Source organism: Acyrthosiphon pisum, chromosome A2, assembly GCF_005508785.2.
Source record: "Acyrthosiphon pisum isolate AL4f chromosome A2, pea_aphid_22Mar2018_4r6ur, whole genome shotgun sequence".
In the NCBI taxonomy this organism is placed as follows: domain Eukaryota; kingdom Metazoa; phylum Arthropoda; class Insecta; order Hemiptera; family Aphididae; genus Acyrthosiphon; species Acyrthosiphon pisum.
Genome location: NC_042495.1, coordinates 82,069,423 through 82,094,139, shown reverse-complemented (window position 1 = coordinate 82,094,139; position 24,717 = coordinate 82,069,423). Strand labels below are relative to the sequence as shown.

Sequence of the window (24,717 nt, the reverse complement as noted above, 5' to 3'; positions counted from 1 at the left end):
ACCACTTGTAATATTGTAAAAGAGAAAAAAGTGAAATTCTGTAATAATATACACAAAACTATTGGTTATAACTTTATAAGTAAACATTTTATCAAGAGGTGAAATTTGAGATATGTACCTTACATATTTTAATAAATCCTAAGAAGTTAGTCTAGATATGTAGACTTCATGATTATATTACACTGGAAAAAGTAAATAAAAATATTAACTAAATTACATTATTCGATTTTAAACTTTGTTTTGTTATATTAGAAAAATATTCTACGTCACAACTTTAATATGCATTTAAGAGTGAAATTAATGTGTTCACGAACTAAGCGTGGCTAAATAAACAGTTCACATTGTTGAATAATGTTTTTTTTTATATACGATTGATTTAATGCTCTGTTGACTTGAACTTGGGGGAATAACATTGGAAATTACTTTATAAAATAAACAAAGATTTAATAAAATAATGATATCAATTCAACAATGACAAACTCATTTGTTAAATGATTTTATTAAAGTGAGCTGCAGACTTTCTTTACACCGATTCCAGAAACATAATATAATATTTGTATTTAAAATAAAACAAAATTCAGTCGTATGAAAAGTATTAGTACCTACGTCATTTTATATAATTATACTTGATTAATTAAAATTAAACAACTTTGAACAATTGAATAAATATTAACATACTAGCTGATCCCGTGCACTTCGTTGCTCGTTAAATGTACCAACTCTATATGACTCCAACTTTGTTCAATTCATTATTTAATATTTGGTGTATGGCATTCAAAATTTATCTTAAATTTTCCGTTTCCCGAAATAAAAATTCTGATTCGCAGCAGTATATTATCAGGTAGGCGGTAGATCGCGGAACCCGTGCTGTTTGTACGTATGTGAATGATTGAACTCTAAAGTATCAAAGTTATACTAAGTTTGTCGTATTCCACCTATGGTGGATTAATATAATCAATTACTTAATAAAAAATCCTAACCTAACCTAACCGTACTAATATCAGATGAATAAAAAAAATCAAAATTTTACCATTTTTAAATTAGCCTTTCTTTTTCCCGAAGGTCTAATCTACACACAAACATTCATTTATATATATATATATAGACAACGAATAATAATATTAATCAACAAACATGCCTGATTAACCAATAGCAACCAATATATAATACACTGTTGCACAACCGTTGTATTTTTTACATCCGGATTTCCTACTTTACCAGTGGATTTTCCTAACATTTTAGTTCGTAAAAACCTTCCCCTGGCAATTACGAACATTTAAAAAAAAATGTTGAGTCAAATCGGACCAGTCGTTCTCGATTGATGAGGCAACGTACATTCACGCTCTATTTATATAATATATATTATATAGATTGTTATTATCAAAACATATATTAATCAGAATAAAATTCTGGTCACTACTGGGTGGCTTCTTCCAACAATGTATTTTTTCCAATGTCACTGTAATTTAGCCCATAGGCCATATTCTTATTGTGCCTCAGTATACAGATTGTATATTTCTTATAAAAATGAAAAAAAAAAGGAAAAAATTAAATAGTTTTTCTTCGTAGATAATTAGATAAATAAAAAACATTGTAGGATGTTGAAAGTAACAGTATTCCTGACTTTTTGTTAGTTGATTCACATCATGAAAATAATTTTTAAACCTGATATCGTCCGATTTTAATCTCCCATTTTATTTATATTGTTTAAAAACATTTTGTATGGATATAGTGAAGTACAGTCAGTATATCTTCAATTATTTTAACGGTTTTAGGTCATTAAACATGTTTTATTTTTGCTAATTTCTAAAATGCCAAGTATATCGAGATCGACAAAATGATAATATTATTGCGATCAAAACTAAAAAAAAAATCAATAATTTCAGAAACTGTGACGTTAAACACCGACATTCTGTGCCAATATTTCACATAAACAAGAAAACTGTAACGCACATATATTTCATCAGAGCTTATCTTAAAGTGCCACAGCAGGTGACTTGTCTCTTTTCACTACCACCACAATAATGTACGGTTCCTCAAACCCGATAAAATGTTTTTGTTTTAAAAATCTCTACACGAAAAACGAATAATTCAAATTTATAATTTATATTATCTATAAGACTCGATATAGAACATGTCGATCACATACAAAATGTTTCTGATACATTTGGCGATGTATTATCAATTCAAATTTAAAGATTTAAACTAGCTGTACCTATATACACAGCGTATGTAAAGCTATGATTAGTCATTAGAAGTGACTGATATAGTATGTACCTACATTAAACAAAGCATACACATTATTGGTAATAGGTAATTTTTGTGCAGTTACAGATTTAAAACTGCAACCAATTTATCGTTTGATATTACAAATATAATGTATAATATATAAAATTAAAACCTGGTAGAATTATTTTATTTTATATCGTTTGTAATAAAAAATCTTATTTATAAAAACACTGCAGTTAGGATTGTATTATTCCCATATTGTTATGTTAGCGTTGTATTATTAAATAAAGTTAAATATTATACAATATACATCATAAAGTTATTAATATATTCAACAATTTTAATACTAAAATCAATATATACACGTCTCTTCTTAGAACAATTTAAAGTTAACGCTTCTTATTACATAGGTTATTATAAATTGTATCGGTTCTTAGTGTTTCACCTAGTGAATAGGCAAATTGTTTCTGTCCTTTCGTAATTTAATTTATGTTCATGGCTGTTGGTTTTTGAAGAAGGTGAATTATCGAGCCAAGCGACCATCCCAATGATAATCATTTCTAAACTTTATTTTAATCAATTCCATTTTACTAAGTGCGGCTTCACATAGATATGTAGATCTGATGTAAGAATATACAGTTTTTTGCTAACAATATAGTTTGTGGTATTAATCGTGTGTATATCGATATACCTAAGTGCACAAGAAAAAGAAAAATCATATATTTTGTTTTGCCTATCTGTTGAAATACTTAAGTCCTTATTTTTAGAAGTATACAGTCAAGTTGAAAGTCAACAAACTTATTTTGAATAAACTGAAGTATTGTAATTTAAAATATCTTAATCCATAACATGTTAATATAAATATTTTGGAAAAAAAATATTATTTAAAACAGTACCATCGTTTTACATTGTAAACATTACTTCAAATTCGAAAATATCGATGGGCAATGGACATAATATGTATTCATCGTGCGGGTCAATAAAATATGTATTTTACTGTTCAGTTATATCTACAAAGAATACTATTTTATGTGCATCAATATTATTATGTTCTTAGTTGTAGTCATGTCATGTCAGCGTATTGTACATAAATAAAATATTTATTAAATTTCATGACGAAGTATAAAAAATCATTCTGGAAATTTTTAATTATTATTTTAGTTATCGGAAATTGCGTGACGTGGTAAACAAATAAGACCTATAACTACCATCAGAATAAAATAAAATTATGAATATAATGTTTTTTTTTTTAATCGACGAATTAAAATAAAATTATGAATATAATGGTTTTTTTAAATCGACGAATTACATTCAGAATATTTTTAAATAACTGAGATGAAAATGTGGATAATTCAAGTTATTACCATTTTGAATATGATTTTTCTTTTACGTTTAATCCACGTATAAAGATAAACAGGATGTATTTTTAAAATTGTTTTTGTTGCATATTTTGTTATTTTTGTGTGGTCATCTAACTGGTAACAATTTTTAACATTATTGTGTGTACCTATACAATATTAATACGTCGATACATAATCGGCAAATATCGTGTATTGTTTTTTTTTTTTCATATTATACATTTCATGTGTATTTATCGGTATATTTCATGCCATAGGTATCTATACAGTTTTTAATTTTTTCATGAATATTTTTCTTGATATTTTAGTGTACATTATATATTTATATTGATTATTATATCAATACATAATATATATGTTATTAATGTTATTTAACTATTTTTTTGCGCAAAAGTACATATATACTTCATGGTTATTACTAATAACTTATTAGTGTATTCAAGCCTCAACCTGAAATATTTTATGTTATTATTTCAGTAGGTATACATAGTTCTGGTTAAAAATAACCTAAATTATACATTTAAATTGTTTACTTCCTTAAAACGATCCAAAAAATCAATTTTTTATTCAAATGTTTATTAACAGTAATATTTATAAAACATTAATAATTAAAAAATGCATGTACATTATTATTTGTTTATTTATTTTGATATCGAATGATTACTAGGTAGGCCTCACTGAGAAAAACTTGCGGAGGCTTCTCTTGGTTAAATATTTGAAATAATACACATCCCAAACATAAATTAGTATAATATGATAAAAAATGTAATAAATAATAATTTCTACATGTACATGTATTTAAATACGATATATATTATATTTGATTCTGAGTGGAGCGATGAATGTATTGATTTATCACTGAACTCAAACTTAACTCATACATTACAGTGACTTACATAATGACGATGTACACTCACCACCTATAACACTTCAGCAGGTCAATTACCTACTTTCTTCCTATTTTTTTTTTAGAATTAGTATACATAATATCAGAGCCAGTAAATTGGAATTTATTAAATGTTCATGCCAATTATGGTGAAATAGAAATTGTTCAGATTAAGATAGTCAACACTGTATTGATTTAAAAAAAAAACATAAATTAGTAGTTTTAAAACTTATTATTGTTATAATATTATTATGCTTAGTTAATCAGTTTCACTGTCTATGCGGTATATCCAACCGGGTATATTGAAATAAGTATTTTATAATTTGAATTTTCTTTATAGTTTATCATAAAAAGTCCATACTTCGTCCTAGTTGTTTTTAGAAATATCTTTTGTTTATCAGTATTATTGTATTTAAACAAAATTCTCAATAATAAAAATTAAATTTGAGTTGTAGAATATCCCTACCTACAACCTACCTATATCATTCAGAAAAATTATATATTAATGAAAAAAAAAACGGCTTTTTTATTATGATTTAGTCAAGCTCAAAAACATGTAACATCACTCTAACATACTCTATAAAGTATATTTTAGATTCAGTGTAGATTAAATTACTAAAGAGCTTTTATTTTTATTCGAATTTATTTTTCAAGGGAAATTTTCTTTTCTTCGGATTGCAGTTTTTATTTTTGCAGATTTAATGGTTTGAAACTGAACGATGACAACAAACACTACTTTCAAGTTTCAAGGAGGTTATTTTAGGATTTAATATAAATTATTCTACATGACAAATCTAAGTGATTATTATGTAATTAATAGTATGATAGGTAGACGTGAAATGAATTTTTACAGCCTTCGAGTTTAAAATAATGCATAATGCGGTACTGACTTACGCCAAAGGTAAGTGATGGTACGTCATGTCAATTTATGATAAAACTATTGATAATCATTTGATAATCATTCATACCTGTATCCTGTGTGGTTGTGATCATACTTAATTTTTATAACTGAATTAATAATAATTTATAGTTAAAATGCAATTTTTATTAAAACTATTCTAACACGGAAATAATTATTTGATATTATTAACTTAACGTTTACTCGTTATACTCATTATACTTTATCAATATTAACATAATACAGTTGGATAGTATCAATAATAGGATATTGGAATGCTTTGTAGAAAACCATAAAAACGGTCTTATTATATTTGAATCAGATAAATTAATTAAATCAATTGAAATAACAATGATGACATTTTACAAGATTATTAGTTTAAATAAATATCCTTATTTTTTAAACAATGCGCCCCGAAGGTTTATTTGTAAGACACTCAATTTTCTGTTTGTAATAGGTACATATTCCCCACAGTAAAATAACTCCTGCAACGTACGTTTTCCAGAGCCATAAAATCGAATAATCTTGTGTACAATCTTCTAAATTGCCATTACATTTCTAGGATAATATGTATTTTTATTCTTATGAAAACGTCGATAATATTATTTTCACGGTCTAGCATAATATTTGGAAAGAAGTGTGGCAATTTGTCAGTTGTAGGTATAGTGGTACTGCAGCGGTGGTTTCAACCCAAACTAACCGCAATTTTCGTTTGGATCCAAAACGGTACTCTGGGGTGCGTGTTATATAAAACGTCTGGTTAAGCAATGGGGATATACTATTTTTTGATCCAAAAACATATGGAAAGCAATATAAAAAAACAAGGCAATACCACCGGCATGTAAAATATATTTCGTCAGTTATTTGCATATACGGTCGCGCGCGTGTCGAAGAATTCGCCTCGAGGGGACATTTTTTTCTCTCTTACTCACACGACACCAACAACACGACTGCCCGTCCGCTCTCACCTCCTACCCCCCCACCCCCCGACATTCTCAATTCCACCCCCGGTTACCCAGTCTTCGAGTGACTTGTGTGCGTGCTCGTGTTATTTCTATAATAATGTTGTAGCGTTTACAAAAATTCTGAAATACGTTCTACCGGACGAGTGTTGGTATTTTCGTTTGCGTACAAGTCAAGAGCGACCTACGTGAACGACTCCGTCACAGCCGTACGCCATCCGCACGAGACACCTCGGGAACGATTACTTAGAGTCATTGATAGTCACGCAATCGAAATCAATCACCTGGCTTTGCCACATTACCCTACGGTCCCGTGCCTTATTCCGTAACCTAACCTAATTGTAAATAGGTATACCATACTATATATTATATCATAGGTGCGCCTCCGTTTTGGACTTACCATTTTTTCGGACAAGTTGGCTATCTCGCAGTGAAGCAACGCCGTGCTGCCCAGCTGGACCGTAACGTTTGTCGTGCCCACGTGAATGATCGGCTCGGGGGTCGGCGTGGACGGCGCCAACGTCGTGGTGCGCAGCTTCACCGGAGGCTGGTCATCGACGGCGGTGGCCGGGTCGGACACGTCCAGGTGCAGTTCGTGTTCTGCGAAGTGACATATACCAAAAAGAAATAATCTAATTAAACAACACGAACAAATTCGTATCGTGTAAGCGCGTGTGTGCGCGAGGGTTTGGGGCGGGTACGTTGTGATGTTAATGTGCTTGTGGTCGCGGTAATTAATAGTTTGGCGATATTAGCGTGTGTGTGTGTGAGTGGGTTAGTGTGTGGGTTGGTGCGTGGGTGAGTGTGTGCGTGTGTGTCAACTGAAGCGCAATAATCGTTAGACGCATTCATCGCAGTGAAAACTTCAAGTGCGTGAAATTAACACTAACGCGTCTCTCTTTTATTTTCCAACACATTCTCACCCACACTGCACAGTTTAATCCTTCACGCGACCGAGCATCGAACCACCCGGCACACGTGTTAGGTATACGTTTTCAAAATAATTTCGAGCCAGTTTGTTTTTTCTTTTCGCCGGGTCGACGTATCGTGCGCGATCATCTTAAATCGACCGTGGCGAAATTCCAATTTTCCCGGAAATTCACAAATCGGTATATACGCGTGATATACGTTATTGGGCGTAGACACGTCCTAAACCAGACCACTCAATAAACTAGCGGTAGACAACATAAAAAACAAATACAATCCAGTAAATATTGCGTACTCCTTCAACGCATTTAACGCATTTTTATATTTACGCACGAAACACGAGATACCTAATCAATTAGTTATTGTGTTTGTTTAACAAATAAGTGCAAGTGATGTATTGCTAAATTATGATAGGTAGAATAGGAGAAAAAAGTTAAGTTTATCAGCAAGTATTCGCGGTATAGTTATTGGTCAAGTTAATAATAATATTAATATCATACTTCACTTAGTTACTTTAAAATCGCTCTATAATTAACCGCTTTGAACAGAAATACATTAATCATATTTTACTGCAATGGCATAGGGGTATTTTTGCGGTATAATATTAAAATATAGTTATTTGATTCTCCGCACAACTTAAGAGTAGAAGTCGTCAATTGATTTAATTCGTATTCGATTTGAGAAAATTACTTGCTTGTATAAATAAATGTATGAGGAGTTTATAATGTGTATACTGCCACATTTATTAACTAAGTATGCCATTATAATGTGTGTTTAACGGTAATAGCAGTTACACATTTACACGTAACTATTAAAGATTGATTAATTCGATTTCTTCAAATGGGATTACTGCAGTTGTAGTCCCGTGTGGTGAGTTCAAACTACTTAGATTATCATGACGCTTTATTGGAAATCCTTCAATTATTTTCAAATTATCATGCGTCATCGTATTGGTTTATATGGGTTGTATATTTATCAAATATCATTATCTTAGAAAATGTTCTATTAAATTAAGTCGATAGCTCATGATACAAAATTAACATAAAATGTTAATAAAATATAAACATGGTTGATTAAGAATTGGAAAATAAAGTTCAATGAAATGATATCTGACCCACATAATATGTATAATATATAACTATGTGTGTTTACGTTAATCTTATAGGTACACCTACCAGTGTTTGGAAGAATGAGTTCCGCGAGTAACAGATACCTGGAACGAATCACTTTTAATTAAAAAAAAAAATGAGAGTGAAATGAACGAGTTATTTTTTTCAAGGAAAAGTAACAAAATCTTTTCGTTCTTTCTAGTTCCAATAACTTACACATATTATTACTTTATTAATATTTCTCATAAGTTATAAGTTAAAATGTATATAGAAATGAGTACCTATAAATATAATTATTTGTAACAATAAACGATAAGACAGTCGACATACGTCAGCCAATAATTTAATTTTGAAAAAAATCTCAAATTAGAATTATAAAATTGGTACCTACTTGTAGGTATATATTATAATTAAAAAATAATGAATTATGCATATAAAAAAAAATATAACATTAATAATTAAATAAGAATTTTTATTTTATTTGGAACTAAAAAAGGAACTGACTATGGTACTGATTTTAAAGTTAGTAACATTACAACAACTAGAAATATATTTATTTATTATCATATACTACTAGCTGATCCCGTGCACTTAGTTACCCGTTAAATGTACAAACTGCATATGACTCAAATGCGTTAATTGTCCAATGCGTCATTTAACGTTCGACGTATGATGTTCTAGATTTATCTTAACTTTTCTGTTGCCCGGAGTTAAAATTCTGATTCGCAACAGTATATTATCAGGTAAGCAATCTACCTGCGGTAGATCGCGGACCCCGTGCTGTTTGTACGTAAGTGTATGATTTAACTCTAAAGTATCAAAGTTATACCAAGTTTGTCATTTTTATTTAATTCCACCTACGGTGGATTAATATAATCAATTAATACAAAATCCTAACCTAACCTAACCGTACTAAAATCCGATGAATAAAAAAAAACCAAATTTAACCCTTTTTAAATTAGTCTATCTTTTTCCCAGAGATATAATCTATACACAAACATTAATTTAGATAAAATATATATATTGACAAAAATAATAACACAAATCAACAAACATGCCCGATTAACCAATAGCAACCAATATACAATACACTATTATTATTTTTATTTTTTTCTGGACAACCCTTATCACTTAGCGGTATGAAAAATAGATAGTAGCCGATTCTCAGACCGATTGAATATGCATATAAAATTTCATAGAAATCTGTCAAGCCGTTTCGGAGGAGTATGGTAACTAACATTGTGATACGAGAATTTTATATATTACATTATATAGGTAAACGATTTGTTTATGAAGATAATATTATTAGTTCAACCTACGCTTATTAATAACTACAGAAGCATTCTACTTTTAGCAATGTAATATATATAGGTACCTATATAATATACACTATGCAGAATGTAACAGATATAACTGACTTTTGGAATAATTGTTTGTTCTTATCAATATTTAACATTTTCTTTTTATATATTATAATTTATAGTAATTTGTGCTACACATATATTATACAAAAAAAAATAATGTTTTTTTTATTTTTTAACACTGAAAACAAAAAAAAATTGAATTTTATTTAAATTGTTTTGAATATATTGAAAATAGCCAATTTTTGAATCTGATTATAAGATCAATTTTGATAGAAAAAACATTTACATTAGTCAAGTAGTTTATTTTTTAAAATATCAATATTTTTTTTCATTAAATGAATTTGGAACGTAATAACTTTTTTTTAAATATTTTTTTTAGGAATTTGCTAACAGGAGTATATTTCTTAAATTATTTGCTAAACATAATTTTAAAAATGTTTGTTATACTTTTAAGTAGCATTATTTTAAAAATTGTTTTCTGTCAAGTCTTTCTGTTACACCCAGGATCGTATACAAGTGGGGGACGAGGGGGTCAGAGATCCCCCATTGGCTATTTATTACCTTAGTAAAAAGTTTTGAGAGGGTGGGGGATTTTCCAATTTTGCCCCATTTAAATATGTCGTTTTTTTTATCCCCTCCCCATTTCAGAAATCATGTATACGCCACTGGTTACACCTTTTATATATCTATAAAAATATACCTTTAAAAATATAGGCTAACGACAGTCTCCTATCAGAGTCGTTTTTTTTATTTTGTACGATGATTGGTCATTGAATTTAATTTAACATAATGAAGTAAATTCAATGTATTTATGTATAACGTGATGCACATATTACTGGCAGAGCGAGTTTCCTGATTTTAATTTTACAATCAACTTAATATTATGTTTACTGGTTACTGAAATATTATTATTTTTCCAAAATATGGTCTAGTCAAATAATAACATAAACATATGTCAACTTCATGTAATAAATTAATTATGTGAACGCACGAACTGCATATCACTATTTAATAACATAATATATTTTGCACAGTTGCAATTTGGTGAGGTTAGCTACTATTACAGTGATCACAGCGATGAGGATTTCTTCTATATTTTTTAAAACTATTAATATTTATTGATTATTTTATAATTATTGTTTGGTATAATTAAAATTATACTTGAAGTTATTAGATCATATAGTTGTTGTTCAGGATAGGGGCTTAAGTAAGAAATAATTGTATACTTACTGATTCGCGTATGTGATTTATCGTATATTATTATTTATTAGATAGTGTATATTATATATATATATATATGTACTTAATACTTATATTTTTAATACCTATTATAAGGTCTGTGAATTTAATGTATTTGTACAATTTTCACTACATCGTATAATAAGATGAAATATATAAATAGCTCAAAAACAATCAAAATATTTTGAAAATTATACATAAAATAATTTAATGAATGTGTATAATAATACGCAGTTATTTATTTTAGATGTACAACATAAAAACTTTTGAACTTGTCGAGTACTGGTGTTGCGTAAATTTTCTCGGTTCCGGTTTTTGATATTTTCTCAAATATATTTTTTGTTGACTCCTCTCCCCCTCCCCCTTTTTCTAAAATTCCAACTAGATTTTTACATGAACCGCACACACAAAATTGTACATTTAAGATCCATTTCTGTGATAGACATCTCATAAAAAGAGCATAACACTGTAAAAAATATTTCATTCATCGCCCCATTTCAAAAAAAGACACTATAGGTATAATAAGAACAACTAATGATCTGTAAGATGAGAATAGTATACATTTGTCCACCCTTCAGATGTACGAAGCCTGTTTCCACATTAAGCACCTATTATACGATTTGTCCCAGCAGTGTTTTCAAAATTATCTAATAAATATTTATTATTAATTCACTTTTATTCTTCAATTATATTCTTGCATAATATGAGGTTATTTATAATCACACATGGATTATCATAAAATAATATTATTTCTTGTAATTTAATTCAAATTATTACATAGGTAACCCATACAAAAATATGCCAATTAGGTAAAATGGGGATTGGGAAAGACACCACCTGCATAAAGTATATAATTATATTGTAGATATTATGTAGTTATTCAAATGTGGAATTTCGTTTAATACAGCAGGAAAACCAAATCGATTTTGTCGAAACAGGTGTTATGTAAATAATTCAGTTTCAGTACCTATGTTATTTTTATAATTTAAGTGTTTGTGTGTTAAAATTAATTTTAGAAAATTTAAGATTTATTGGAATGTCTAAAAACGTGATTGGACTTTCCCAATACACATAATATAATAAGATAATCAGATAATTTGTATTATATTCTATAGATCTTATATATTTTATATTATTTTTATATCGTCTATGATTTGATAAATTTAAACTTAAATTTAGTGCCTAATAGTTTTTAACTAGGAACTTTTTCCTCACATCCATTGTTTTCAACATATTATTTTGATAAAATTGGTCACTAGATTGTAGTTTGTACATAATATATTATATGAATATTGCAGGGCATATGATTGTATATTTAGTTATTTTGGTTTAATATTATCCTATTGTTTTTGACATACTTTTGAGTAAAATAATATATTTAGGTATATTGATAATAATAAACTTCAAACAAAGTTTGAAAACAAACTCGTCTTTGGTTATTATACTCGTCATTTAAAAGCCTAGCATTGTAAAATAATTTTAAATCAAAACACATTATGTATATTATATAATGCAATTATATAAGCTAAAAACGTTATACCTAATAAAAAAATGAATGTGCCATAATTTATTAACTGCTGAAAGAAAATCGAATTAGATACCTTGTATTATATAAATGTTATACCTTTTTGACCGAGAAATAAAAATCCGATCAACATAAGTGAATAAAAATAAAAATATTTCAAATGTTTACAAAAAGCTACAAATGAGCATATCTATTTTTAAAATGATACCAATTTTCAATACAAGTGCTGTTAGCTTGTGAGTTCATCAATGAAAATCTAAAATCTCTAGGGTTATTTCTTTCTGAATCACAACAATGAATCAAATTAGATTTTCTCAAAAACTAACGTAGTGTGAATATTATATTGTTATGGTTTTTATTATGAATTCTGCACATTTATTAAGAAAGTAATTGGCATTTTTTAGTTGTTCCTCAGAAAAGGTACCAACTAGGTCAAATTTTTACCAGAAATCATGTATAAATAATAAAGAATATTATATAAAGATAAATATTAAAGACCTTTGTATGTTCCAAAGTGTGATGACTACTCAGAATTTTAATTAAAATATATTGTAGTTTTAAAAAATCATAAAATATTATTTGTAACAAAGTACACAATTTAGGTACATAAATAGATATTTATTATTTATTTGTAATGTTTAATTTAGAACCTGAAAAAATATTATTTATTTAGCATGATAAAATAAGAAATAATTCTCAAATCGTTAAATCAAAAATACTTCTGTTATTTATACAAGTTCTGAATTTTAATAATCTTAGAAATTAATAAACTGTTTTTAATATAGTTTTATAAAAGTAAATTAATTTTTATTAACTATTTAATCAATACTCTAACTGAAAATATCAACAATATACATGATGATTTACCAAACATATAAACCCTCTTCTTTTTCAATAATGCAGTTATTTAATATTTAATTTTTAAAATATTTGAACAAACTTGAATACCATATTTTCAAATTCTTGAGATTGTTCTACATAAGGAGCAAAGTTAGTGTATTTTTTCATTTTATAAAAAAATAAAAAAAATAAACTGTATTTTTTGTTTTGAACTGATTTTTCTGTTAAAAATGATGTTTTAAACAGTATATTATTTAAAATAACTAAATTTTAATTTAATATGTAATTTACTTATATGCCAATATATATGTCGTGTATTAATATATGTTTGACTGTTTATTTATTACTTATTTTAAATCTTAAAAAGCATTTTAAATGTATTTTAAATATTTTCTGAATGGATGTTTTATGTGTACAATATATTATGTATATATTAACTATTAGGTAAGAACATTTAAAATAAAATTAAACTGAAGGATGGTAATAGATATACCTAATTATTAAAGACATTAACTTTTTTTCTGAAAGACATCTATTATTATTTATTATTAATAATAAACCAAAAAAAAAACAATATTCACATGGATTTTACACAGTTTTAAACATATATTTTATTCATTTAAAACAAATGTTTAAATACATGTTTTAAACATAATAACCCTGAATTAAGGAGTGACCTGTAGAGAAATAAATTTCTGTTTTATTAATTAAAAATCACTCTTTTATACATCAATTTATTTAAAGGATATTTATTTTTATAGAAATTTGGACGTACTGAGATCAATATTCGAACGAATAGTTTTTATTTAAATTTGTGTTCTAATGCCTAAGGTTTATTGTGCATGGAATATATGAGAACTATGGTAATATGAAAATGTTAGCAATTAATATTAATCTGCCAACGTTTATAGTTGTAAAAATGATTCAAGTGTAATAATTAATAGATAATATCTATTTTATATTATCGTAAAACCATTATTAATGACTATTATCCTTTGTAACATTGTTATGACTAAAAAACTGTTAGTATTTTCAATTGGATACAACATTTCTAATTGAATCATAATATCATTATTATAATAATATGAGTATAGTAAATAACATACCAGTGATTTATGGTGACTAAGTATTGTAAGAAACTGACCTATATTATGCACAAACTTGAAAATCAATTGAAAATAACAATAAATTCAACATTTGGTTTAAATAATATATATTTAATTAAACTTTACAACTTTAAATTTAATATTTCATATAATACATCTTTATTATTTGTTTATATTTTAAAAAAAAATAATAACTATTATAAGTAGGTACAATTTATTGAATATACTGTATATAAACGAGAAGTAGTTATAGCACCATAAAATATCACAAAAATAACAATAATTAAAAATTAATCATTGGTTTAAGTACACATTAAACATAATATGAGGAATTATTATTTGATGGATTATAGTATTATAATATTATTAACAACATTTTTTTTAATGGATATTGATAGATTAATTTTAAATTAAAAAATAAAATAAAACAATTTTCATACTTCCCAGCCATGGCACCAGCAGCTATCAACAATTATTTTCCACCCACTCTATTTAGAACTTTTTTTATGCTCTATGTACCACCAATATTATATTTTTTACTTTATTCAACAATCATAATAATAATAATATAATATAACGACAATGTCCTCGATACCTACTGTAGTATTATACAGATTATCTGTGAAATACGGCGTCCCCACGTGTATGACTAACCATTTCGACACATTTGTCTGACCACCGACTCCATTATATTTTATATTATCTACGGTGAGTGCCCGAGAAAATAGAAGTGAAATTCGCATCGAGATGGCACATACAACTATTAACAAACGTGAAGTGTGCGGGCTAAGCTTATAAAACATGAAAGAGACATGATGGCGGCATAGACATTATCGTCGCATCGATAAAACTACGACGGCGACGACGACGACGATATATTAGTATTATATTATGCTCGAAAAACAGCCATTCCGGTGCTGTACTTCAGTCTGTGTGTGTACGTCGCAAATGTAGCCCGTGGATGAGATTACTGCATCAGTAATACGTGTATTATACACATCGTAATATGTGGGACGTGATATTTTTACTACATGTTCGACCGATATATGCAAATGAAAGCACTTAAAATGGAACGTGCAAACGGATAAAAATCTACCCCCGCGATTGTCACCAAATCCTTTTGATTTTGTATAAAACATATATTTTTTTTTTGGAATATTGTACCAATACCTATATAATACCAGTATAATATTATAATAATGATAATATACAGTAGCTATACTAGCTAGGTGGTACATATCATAATACTATAATATTGTATGTACCTGTATAATATACATGACGTATATATTATAAAGCACTTGTGTTTGCGGATTCACCACACATGAAATGTTTGCATTAATTATTTTTTACCATCGTATTGTATAATATTGTGAACCGTAAGAATAGGACGACAAGGCAAAATCCGAGTGTAGTCTAAAAAACAAAAATAATGTTAATTTAAAAACAATTGTTTTGGCTACGTAACTACTACCTGCCGCAGGACGTCAATCGCGCATAATATAATATACATTTGTAGGAGGAAAACAATAGGTAATAGTCGTTGCGATTTTGTTGCGTAACCTAATTTGTGTATATTTTAACGTCAACCGTTTTAATGTCGTACGCATTTTTTATAGCAAAGTCGATTAAATCGTCCAATGAAGCATGTTTTGTATTCTGTTAACGCCAACCCGCATGTGGATAACATACGTTTTTTCCACCGATTTATTCTGCTCGTAAATCATTATTACTATTGTATTCTATTATGAGAATAAATCGTACAAAATACGTATTCACAACAACAACTTAATTTAATGGTTAAATTGGAGTGCGAAAAAACAATTACGGTTTTGTAAAATGTTACGTTGTTACGATGCGAAAATCAAAAATAATTATTAATTTAATTAAATAATTATTGTTTATTTTAAGGTAATATTTTAAGATACAGTTTTAAATGCCCATAATTGTATACCTATCATTGCTAAATATTATTGCTAAAACAAAGCTTTGATGTACATTTTAAAGCATTAATTATTAATTATTAATATTTACAGCAACGATTGGTATTTATTTTCAAACTATTTATTTGCATTTTCTTTTTTATAAAAGACTGAGCCGCTGGAAAAAAATAATTAAAGCTTTGAGTAGCGATGAAAGCATACCATAATATTTATTGACAATAACCACACAATATTTAACTTTATCTGCTGTAAAAAATGTCACAAAGTTATTTGAAAAACATATTAATAATATTTACATAATATGTTTAAATAGTAATAAATGATTCAAACTATTTGCCATCAACACAAATTTCCTGAATGTCAACCTTTTAAATTGGAACAGTTATAAAGATTTTTAAAAAACTTTATTAATTTACTTTCATCAACGTCCCATCATTTATAAATTATGTGTCACAAAAAGAGGTGTTAAACTACAACATGAAGACAAAAAATACACAAAAATAACTAAAAATGTATCTCCAAAACAATATCTACCACAATTTTTTAGTGATTACAGAAAGAAATATCCTGACCACAAAAATAGAAACAGTTAATGTACCAACATAATAATATTATAAATTACATTAGCTAATGGATCCAATTATATCTAAACAACTTCTTGTATCTAATTATTTTGTATTATATTATTATCTGTTAAATATTATGTATGTAATAGTGTATTATTATTATTAATTATTAATGCTGTATAAATGTCAAGGGCCTGTCCCGTTTACTATTATAATAAATAAATAAATAAATAAATAAATAAATAATCATTATTTAAAAACACGTTTCAAATTAGAAATTGTAAGTATTTACACAATTGTTTATTTCAATGTAAGTTGACTATTTTAATTTAATATTATATGAAGTATCTAAATTATAAAAACTTACTTTTTTTACTTTAAATTTAAATATTTAAAAAAAAAAATAATAATGAACAATTACAAAAGTATAATCATTTTATAAATATTGTAGTTCAGGTGGACGAGCGTCAGAGAGTGAAAAGAAATAAAACGTGAACAGTATTATACTGGATTAAGTTTCTTTAAAATAAACTTAAATGTTACAATATTGCACTATGGCATTAAATAAAACTAGTTTGATTGGTACATAATCATTGATAAACCAAAAAAAATTCCAACATAATTTTATAAACGTGTGTATTTATCGCACTGTGATTATTGATTTGCAGTTATTTCAAATAATATTCCATTCGAAACATAATAAAATTTGGGTATTCATAATATTTTATACCAATGGCCAGTGCCAAGGGTTTAATCAATAAAAAAAAATAGTATTTAAATTATAGACGTACCTAGAGAATTTGTTGGGATTGTTTTTGGTCCCAAATAGTTATTATTATTTTTTTTTAATTAAAAAATATGCTTTTAAATAATTATTATTATTGTTATTGTAGAATTACGCTTCATATTGAATATATTTTCTAATACCTATATGAAAAATAATTATAATAATACCTCTAAATCACGTTTTTTGTGTCTTTATGTGATCGCACGCTCAGAATCTAAAATAAATGTTAATGTAAATATTGGAACTATGATCAAATTGAAAATGAAGGAAAAATTTAAATATTGTCTTTATCTGAAACGTGCGAAACATAGCTAAATAAATTCCATATTTTACATGATTTAATATAAGCAATATAGTATTATAATATATAATTAGAATATATTTTAGAATACGTTCGCCTTTTAAACAACTATTTGTACATTTGTAAATTGTCATTTTTTTTTTTTTTTTTTTTGGTGCAATGATTATAATGTGTTTTCATGATTCAATTAATTATAAACTAAAAAATAAAAACTCAATATATTATATTGATAACAAAATTAAACATAAATTAATCTATAAAAACCTGTACTAACAAACTATAGCTAATTCAAGACACTGCAATGACTTCCTATCTGATGCAGGAAAATTATCCAATGGCTAAACATCTATACCATTTTCTACAAGTTCTTGTCTCAATGATGTATATAAATTACAAATAAAATCATTGTTATTGTACAAATCGATTCGATAAAACTATATTTCGTTTTAAAGTTTTACAATGTTGGCTATACGCAGCAGATACACAAATTAATACATTTTTAGACACCGGTAATTTTGAACGTCCCACCATGGATTTGAAAATAAACTAGTAAGTACATAATAATATGCTAAACATTTTTGAAATCCAGATGAATCTCTGGGGCATCTGTGTTACGAACTGTTCGATGTTGGTTCTATTTGTTCTTATTCTAGTATCTATAGTAGCTTACCTTTCGATCCCCCATAAAATTGTAACCAAATGGCCTACCAGGTTAATTTCTATATAATTTAAATCTTTTAATTATTGTTGTTACCATTTATTTATTATTTTTAATAAATCCTTTATCGAAGCATTATTTCCACGTATCTGGAAAATTAGTTCTGTCAACTAAATTTTAAAATCTGTTGATCTGAACTATTTATCTATAGTTATAGTTTTACTTCCCTAATGTCAACAACTATATTTTATAAATTGTGTAATATAGTTTTTCTCTATAAAGAAGTAACATTTTCATAATTACCTAAGAACTTTCTGTGATCGAAATCTTCGTACTTGGATATATCAGCAGTCTCGTTGAATGACCAGTATGGACTTATTTCTTCCTTGCTTATTTCTGCTGGAACTATTGGTTTTGCATCTGTTAACATTACATTAAATTGTGTTACCCTTATTGAATTCATATGCATAAAAAATATTTTAATGTTATCATGGAATTTAATATAAAATGGAATCAGTAGAGTGAATCATCAGTACATTCCAAAGAAGAGTTCGATGATGTGTTTAACGTATTAGACATAGAACGTTTCCTACAAAATAACTTGTATACATATATTTTTTTGATAAGATTGATTTTATTTTCTAAAAAATGCAATGTGAAAAATTACAGTTGACATCGTTTTTACCTCAGTAAATATAAATATTACGGATAAACAAATCATATATAATTTAAAACTTAAATTATCTAAACAATGTATTATTTATTATTACCTACCTATGTAAACAGAATTAAACTAGTTTGAAATTATATTTTTTCTTAAAAACCAAATATGTATAAGGTATTTAATATTTTGTAACATAGGTTTTGCTAAATTAAGTATCTATATTACACTATTCTTCAATTTATTAAAATAAATATTTTGAATACCTAATTAAATTTATGGTTTATATTTTCAAAATAATTGAACTGTAAATAGTTTTTTAAAACTTAAAACCGTATACTTTTCTTGAGTAAAAAAATAATATTATTAAATTGAAATTTACTGTCCAACCAATATTTTAATAACAATATAAAACATTGTCAAATTAGTTTTTACTTTTCTGAATGACATGTTTGAATTCCCTTTAAATTGTTTAAGCTACTTTTAAACACAAACCTAACTACTTGAAATATTAACATGCAATGAGTACTTTTTAGAAATGCAAATAATTAAGTCATTTAAGCACTTAGAGTATTTCATACTAAATCTCCAAGTTTCAAATATAATTAATTGAAAGTTAATTATTAAGTCAGGTATTTCATCAATGTTTCGCCTAAATGTATAGAATCCTAAAAATAATTATTAATGATAAGGAATCATATTATATACGTCTGGTAGCAATGCGCACTTAATAAGCCTGTTTTAAATTTATCAAAATATTATTATTTGTAGGTAGTAGTCTGTAGTAGTACTGTAATAGTAATAGTAGTCTAATTGTTATTATTGTTATCTGTTCCATTATTAATTAAATAATTAAGTTTTTTCTTTAGCTGTGGTTAATTCAATAACTGTTATGTATTTGTAATTGCTATCTATACTGTGTAGTTACTGTGTATACTGTCTTACTGTTCTATTGGACATTATTCTCATTGAATAATTAAATAATTCATTAGGTAATAAGCAATCTCCCTAAATGTAATGATCATTAGGTGATTATGATTTTAATATATAGTGATCTAACAAGAAGGGAAGTACTATAACTATAGAATATAAGCCATAGAATAAGGAAAAATATAATACATTTTTATTTTTGCTTCATTATGTGGCTACTGGCTACCCAATTTAATTTATATTTAACTAGGTATGTAATTTTCAATTTTCAATAAAAATGTTATAACAATTTTAATAGCATTTTAACTCATTTAAAATATATTATCTTTATAGAAATTTAAGTATGTAAAAAAAATTTAAAAATATACATCACAGTAAAATCAAGACATTCGTTGCTACGCTCAGAGTCTAAAGCATAATACATATTCTTTAATTTATAGTTTTAGCATTAACATGTAGACATTAACAAGTATGACAGCCGATTAGAATATATCTAATATTACGATAAATGTAGCACCTATATTATCTATAAATACGAATTTAATATGTTCGTTTAAAGAAGATAAAAAAAATTGAGTGAGATATCGCTGATGGTGAAATAGTGCACCACTGCAATACTACACGGGTGGATTCAGATGAATGAAACAAATAACGGAATTCAAGATGCATGCTAACGCTCTTCATTAAGCTCCCCCGGAATAACCCAAGTGATGGAATAATATATCGCGTAAACTGTTAACTATCTTCGATTAAGGTCGACTGGAATTTGTTTTGTACAAATCCAATTGGACAGATATACTTGACTAATGTTAAGTATCAAAAAACATACGGCGAGGAGGACAAATTGTTTCAATGTTTTAATCGAAATGATACCCGCGGTGTTAATTCGCGTTATGGTAATTTATCACTAAAGTTCGCCAGAGTTTATTATAAAGTTTGTCGTTGTAACAAGTTCGCAAGAAGGATTTTACGACTAAAAGCATTTATTATTCGCTACAGGAAGTGAAAATGTTTTCCATTTTTTCCGGATGCCATTTTTTTTTCTCATGGCAAAACATCAACGTTTCAAGTCGTAGCTATTTAAATGTATGTATAAGCGCATGCCAGTAATTTTAAACTAATTTTATCAGTGCAGGATAATATGCACAACAATATAACGTTTTAAGCATTATTTACAACAACAAAAAAGAATCAAATCGGGGAAGTCGCTCAGCTATATATAGTCATTGGTATATTGAAAACGTTGTCATTGAGTAGATCACTGTAATGGACAAGTTTAATTTGAATTTGATGATAAATCGTTGTATTAAAAAACGATCCTGAATGGAGACAATCTATCAGTTATATTTTAGAAGATATTTTATTATGTATTTATACAGTATTAGCTATTTATTTCTCTATTAGTAAGACAAAAAGTTAAATTATTATTTTCAAAAACCAATAGCATAGGAAATATAATATTATTAAATTATTTCATAGAGTATTAAGAGCTGGTATTAACTTATAAGTCAAACGTATAGTAAAACATATAATAATTAGGTTCATAGAATAAAAAGCCTGAAACTTAGTCCAAATCTTTTGAAAACAGCATAGTGCATATTATAGTAAATACAAATGACCGTAGCTGCAAAAAAACTTCAAGTACTTACGAATAATATATTTTTTTCAATGTGTTATAGTTATTTTTCATTTAAATATCAAATTTCGTCTAAATATATTTGTTTATTAAACAAGCAATGTTTGTAAGAAAAACTTAGGAAGATCCAGTGTTCTGCATTATCTGGACAAAAATATTAATTTCGGATATCTATTTTAAATATTTGTTTAATAAGTTTTAATTTATCAATTGTACATTTAGATGAATTTAGAGTTATTATTGTACAACACTGGAAAGAACCATATATATTCAATACGAATAATAAAATCATTGGGTGTTAAAATCAAAGATGATATAATTAGCTTATACTCGTAATAGTCGTAATTAGTCAAGATATTGAAAAATCGCCATTCTATATAGAAAATGATCATTTATGAATACCTTGGAAGTATTTAAAAATTATATTTTTCAAAAATAAAAGAGTATTTCAAAAACTTAAATGTTTGGAATATTGCGTCAGGAATAGCATTAAAAGTTAGTCCTAATTGTGCTTTTCGGCTAAATAACTTCTTGACCTGGATGAAAACTATTTGTTTTTAGGCCAGAACGATAATAATATGTATACTTAGCTCAGAAAACTCTACTACAAACCAAATGACCAAACCATAGTTAATTAGTTATAAATCTCCTTCAACACTGAAAATGGACTGCTGCCATTAAAATATTTAATTTGACCTTGTAAAGGCGTTTGATAAAGTTTGGCACAGAGGCATACTTTATAAACTACCATAAACAAAACATGTCCAGTCCTATGTGTCAAATTAGTAGGATCCTTCCTAAAATAATGGGCTTTTTCAATACTAAATCTTCACGACGTAATAATTTCGCCGGGGTTTCACAAAAATCCTGTAAATCTCCCCTACTATTTAAAATGTATATAAATTACATGCCTTCAACGACCAGAATTTACACAAATTTCGTAGACGTTACCTCCTATGTTGCTTCAATCTAGTATGAAAAAAATATCATACCACAAACAAAATCCTAGTCTGAGGTCAACGTTGGTGTCCCACGACTATCGCCTAGTTGAAGGAGTGGACGATTTTGGCTAATCCAGCAATGGTGCTCCTAAGTGTTTGATAATAGAAACACAAACAACGAAAGGAGTCTAACAATAAATGGACATAATGCCGAATGAAACAGGCACGCCAATTAATACCTTGAAATAAAACAATTTGGCACCAAACTCACATTTCACAAACATGTCATAAATATTTACAATGATACAATAAAAGAATCTGCGTGGCACATATCCAATACTTAACTCAAAAAGTTAACTATCCTTGCAATTTGTCATAGGTACGAATGAATACAATACAATCAGTCGAACACCAGCACGACAGAATTATAGTCATCGCTTATTCATGCGTCCTGCCACGGATGGTTTTAACGTTCATCAGCGAGTGATGATCACTAGAATTGCATTTTTGTGGCTTACACAACTTGCCCACCCCGGTTTACTTATCCAAGACATGCAAATTGCAGTCTAAGTGTGCCCCAGCAATTAACTCCACGTATTTAAGCGTGCACATTTCAATGATTCATCCCATCAATTATATGCTAGAGTCTAGAGTATAATATGTTGAAATCCCCTTTTGTAATACACTGTCGTTTCACCACCAGGCTGACGATCTTGGGCCACTGCACGTGGTGATGAGCTTAGTCAAGTCTCACCAGTTGGGGACTAGGGTTGACCCTTCTATCCCAACACTTGTATAATATAATAATACATCTTTTATTAACATATCGATAAATAGAACGTGATTACATATTACCTATTTAAATTGAACTAATGAGTTATATTATTGAATACTTATAAATAAATCGGAATAATACTTTCTGACTGAGACCAAATGGATATATTATATTATTCTAGTTATATAACAATAATTCATCAGTCATGCATAATAATATTTTGTTTATGATAAAAAAAAATATACCACACAGTGGAAATTCTATCCAATACACATGTAAATTTCCAGCTCCAGTTCTATCGATAAAACACTATAATTTGTCTCATAACGAGTAAAAATTAATTCTGATTTGTATTCTCTTACTGCATGAGTTTCTCTATTTTAGGATTTTATTATTATTATAAGCATTCTATTTTCTTGATGAATCATGTTCTACTTCATTAGTCATTACATATTATACCGCGAGTTAATTTGTTTTATAATATTTAGAATAATAATTGTCACCATGAAGAAAATATAGCGTATTATGTCTTCTTGTCCATGGCCGTCGACGTTGGTCCTAATAATTATAATAATTAATAGCATCTAATAACTATATATGAAATAAAATAATTAGCAGCATAAAATAATTATCAGAATATTCGCCAAAATAAACCACCGACGTATAAACAATAAAATAAAAATGACACTTTCCCTTCTCCCTTTTCTTTTCTCTAAAATGTGTATGAAAAATTATAATCAAACTATGGTTTTATTTGGGATAAAAAAAAGTTGTCAACATCTTTATCAACATAAACTTCTCCTTCTCCGTTCAATAAAAAAAAAAAATTAATAGGTACTACAAACCATTTTGGAATTCTAAGCCAAAATCATAACAATGTTGAAAATGCAATACAATATTTTGCACTAAATTACAATTAGAATAACGCATTTAAATATTCCCTTTTGTTTCTGTGAGAGTCATTTAGACCTTACTGAATTGAGCAAAAAATAAATTTGATTAATAGATGAAGATAATTTCTTATATATATTTGAAAAATGCATACATCAAACCATGAATTGTACTAAGAAGAACTT

The 24,717-nt window shown here is 27.3% G+C and overlaps 1 protein-coding gene across 2 annotated transcripts in view; it reads right to left on the bottom strand.

Annotated features, from left to right (window-relative positions):
- LOC100574232 (limbic system-associated membrane protein-like) overlaps positions 1–24,717 on the bottom strand; it is a 267,946-nt gene that overhangs the window by 89,685 nt on the left and 153,544 nt on the right. For both annotated transcript variants that reach the window (XM_029490365.1, XM_029490364.1), the window contains 2 exons: positions 19,002–19,118; positions 6,734–6,933 (listed from right to left, as the gene is read on the bottom strand). In XM_029490365.1, coding sequence (XP_029346225.1) covers positions 6,734–6,933; positions 19,002–19,118 — 317 coding nt within the window. The remainder of the gene's footprint in view (positions 1–6,733; positions 6,934–19,001; positions 19,119–24,717) is intronic.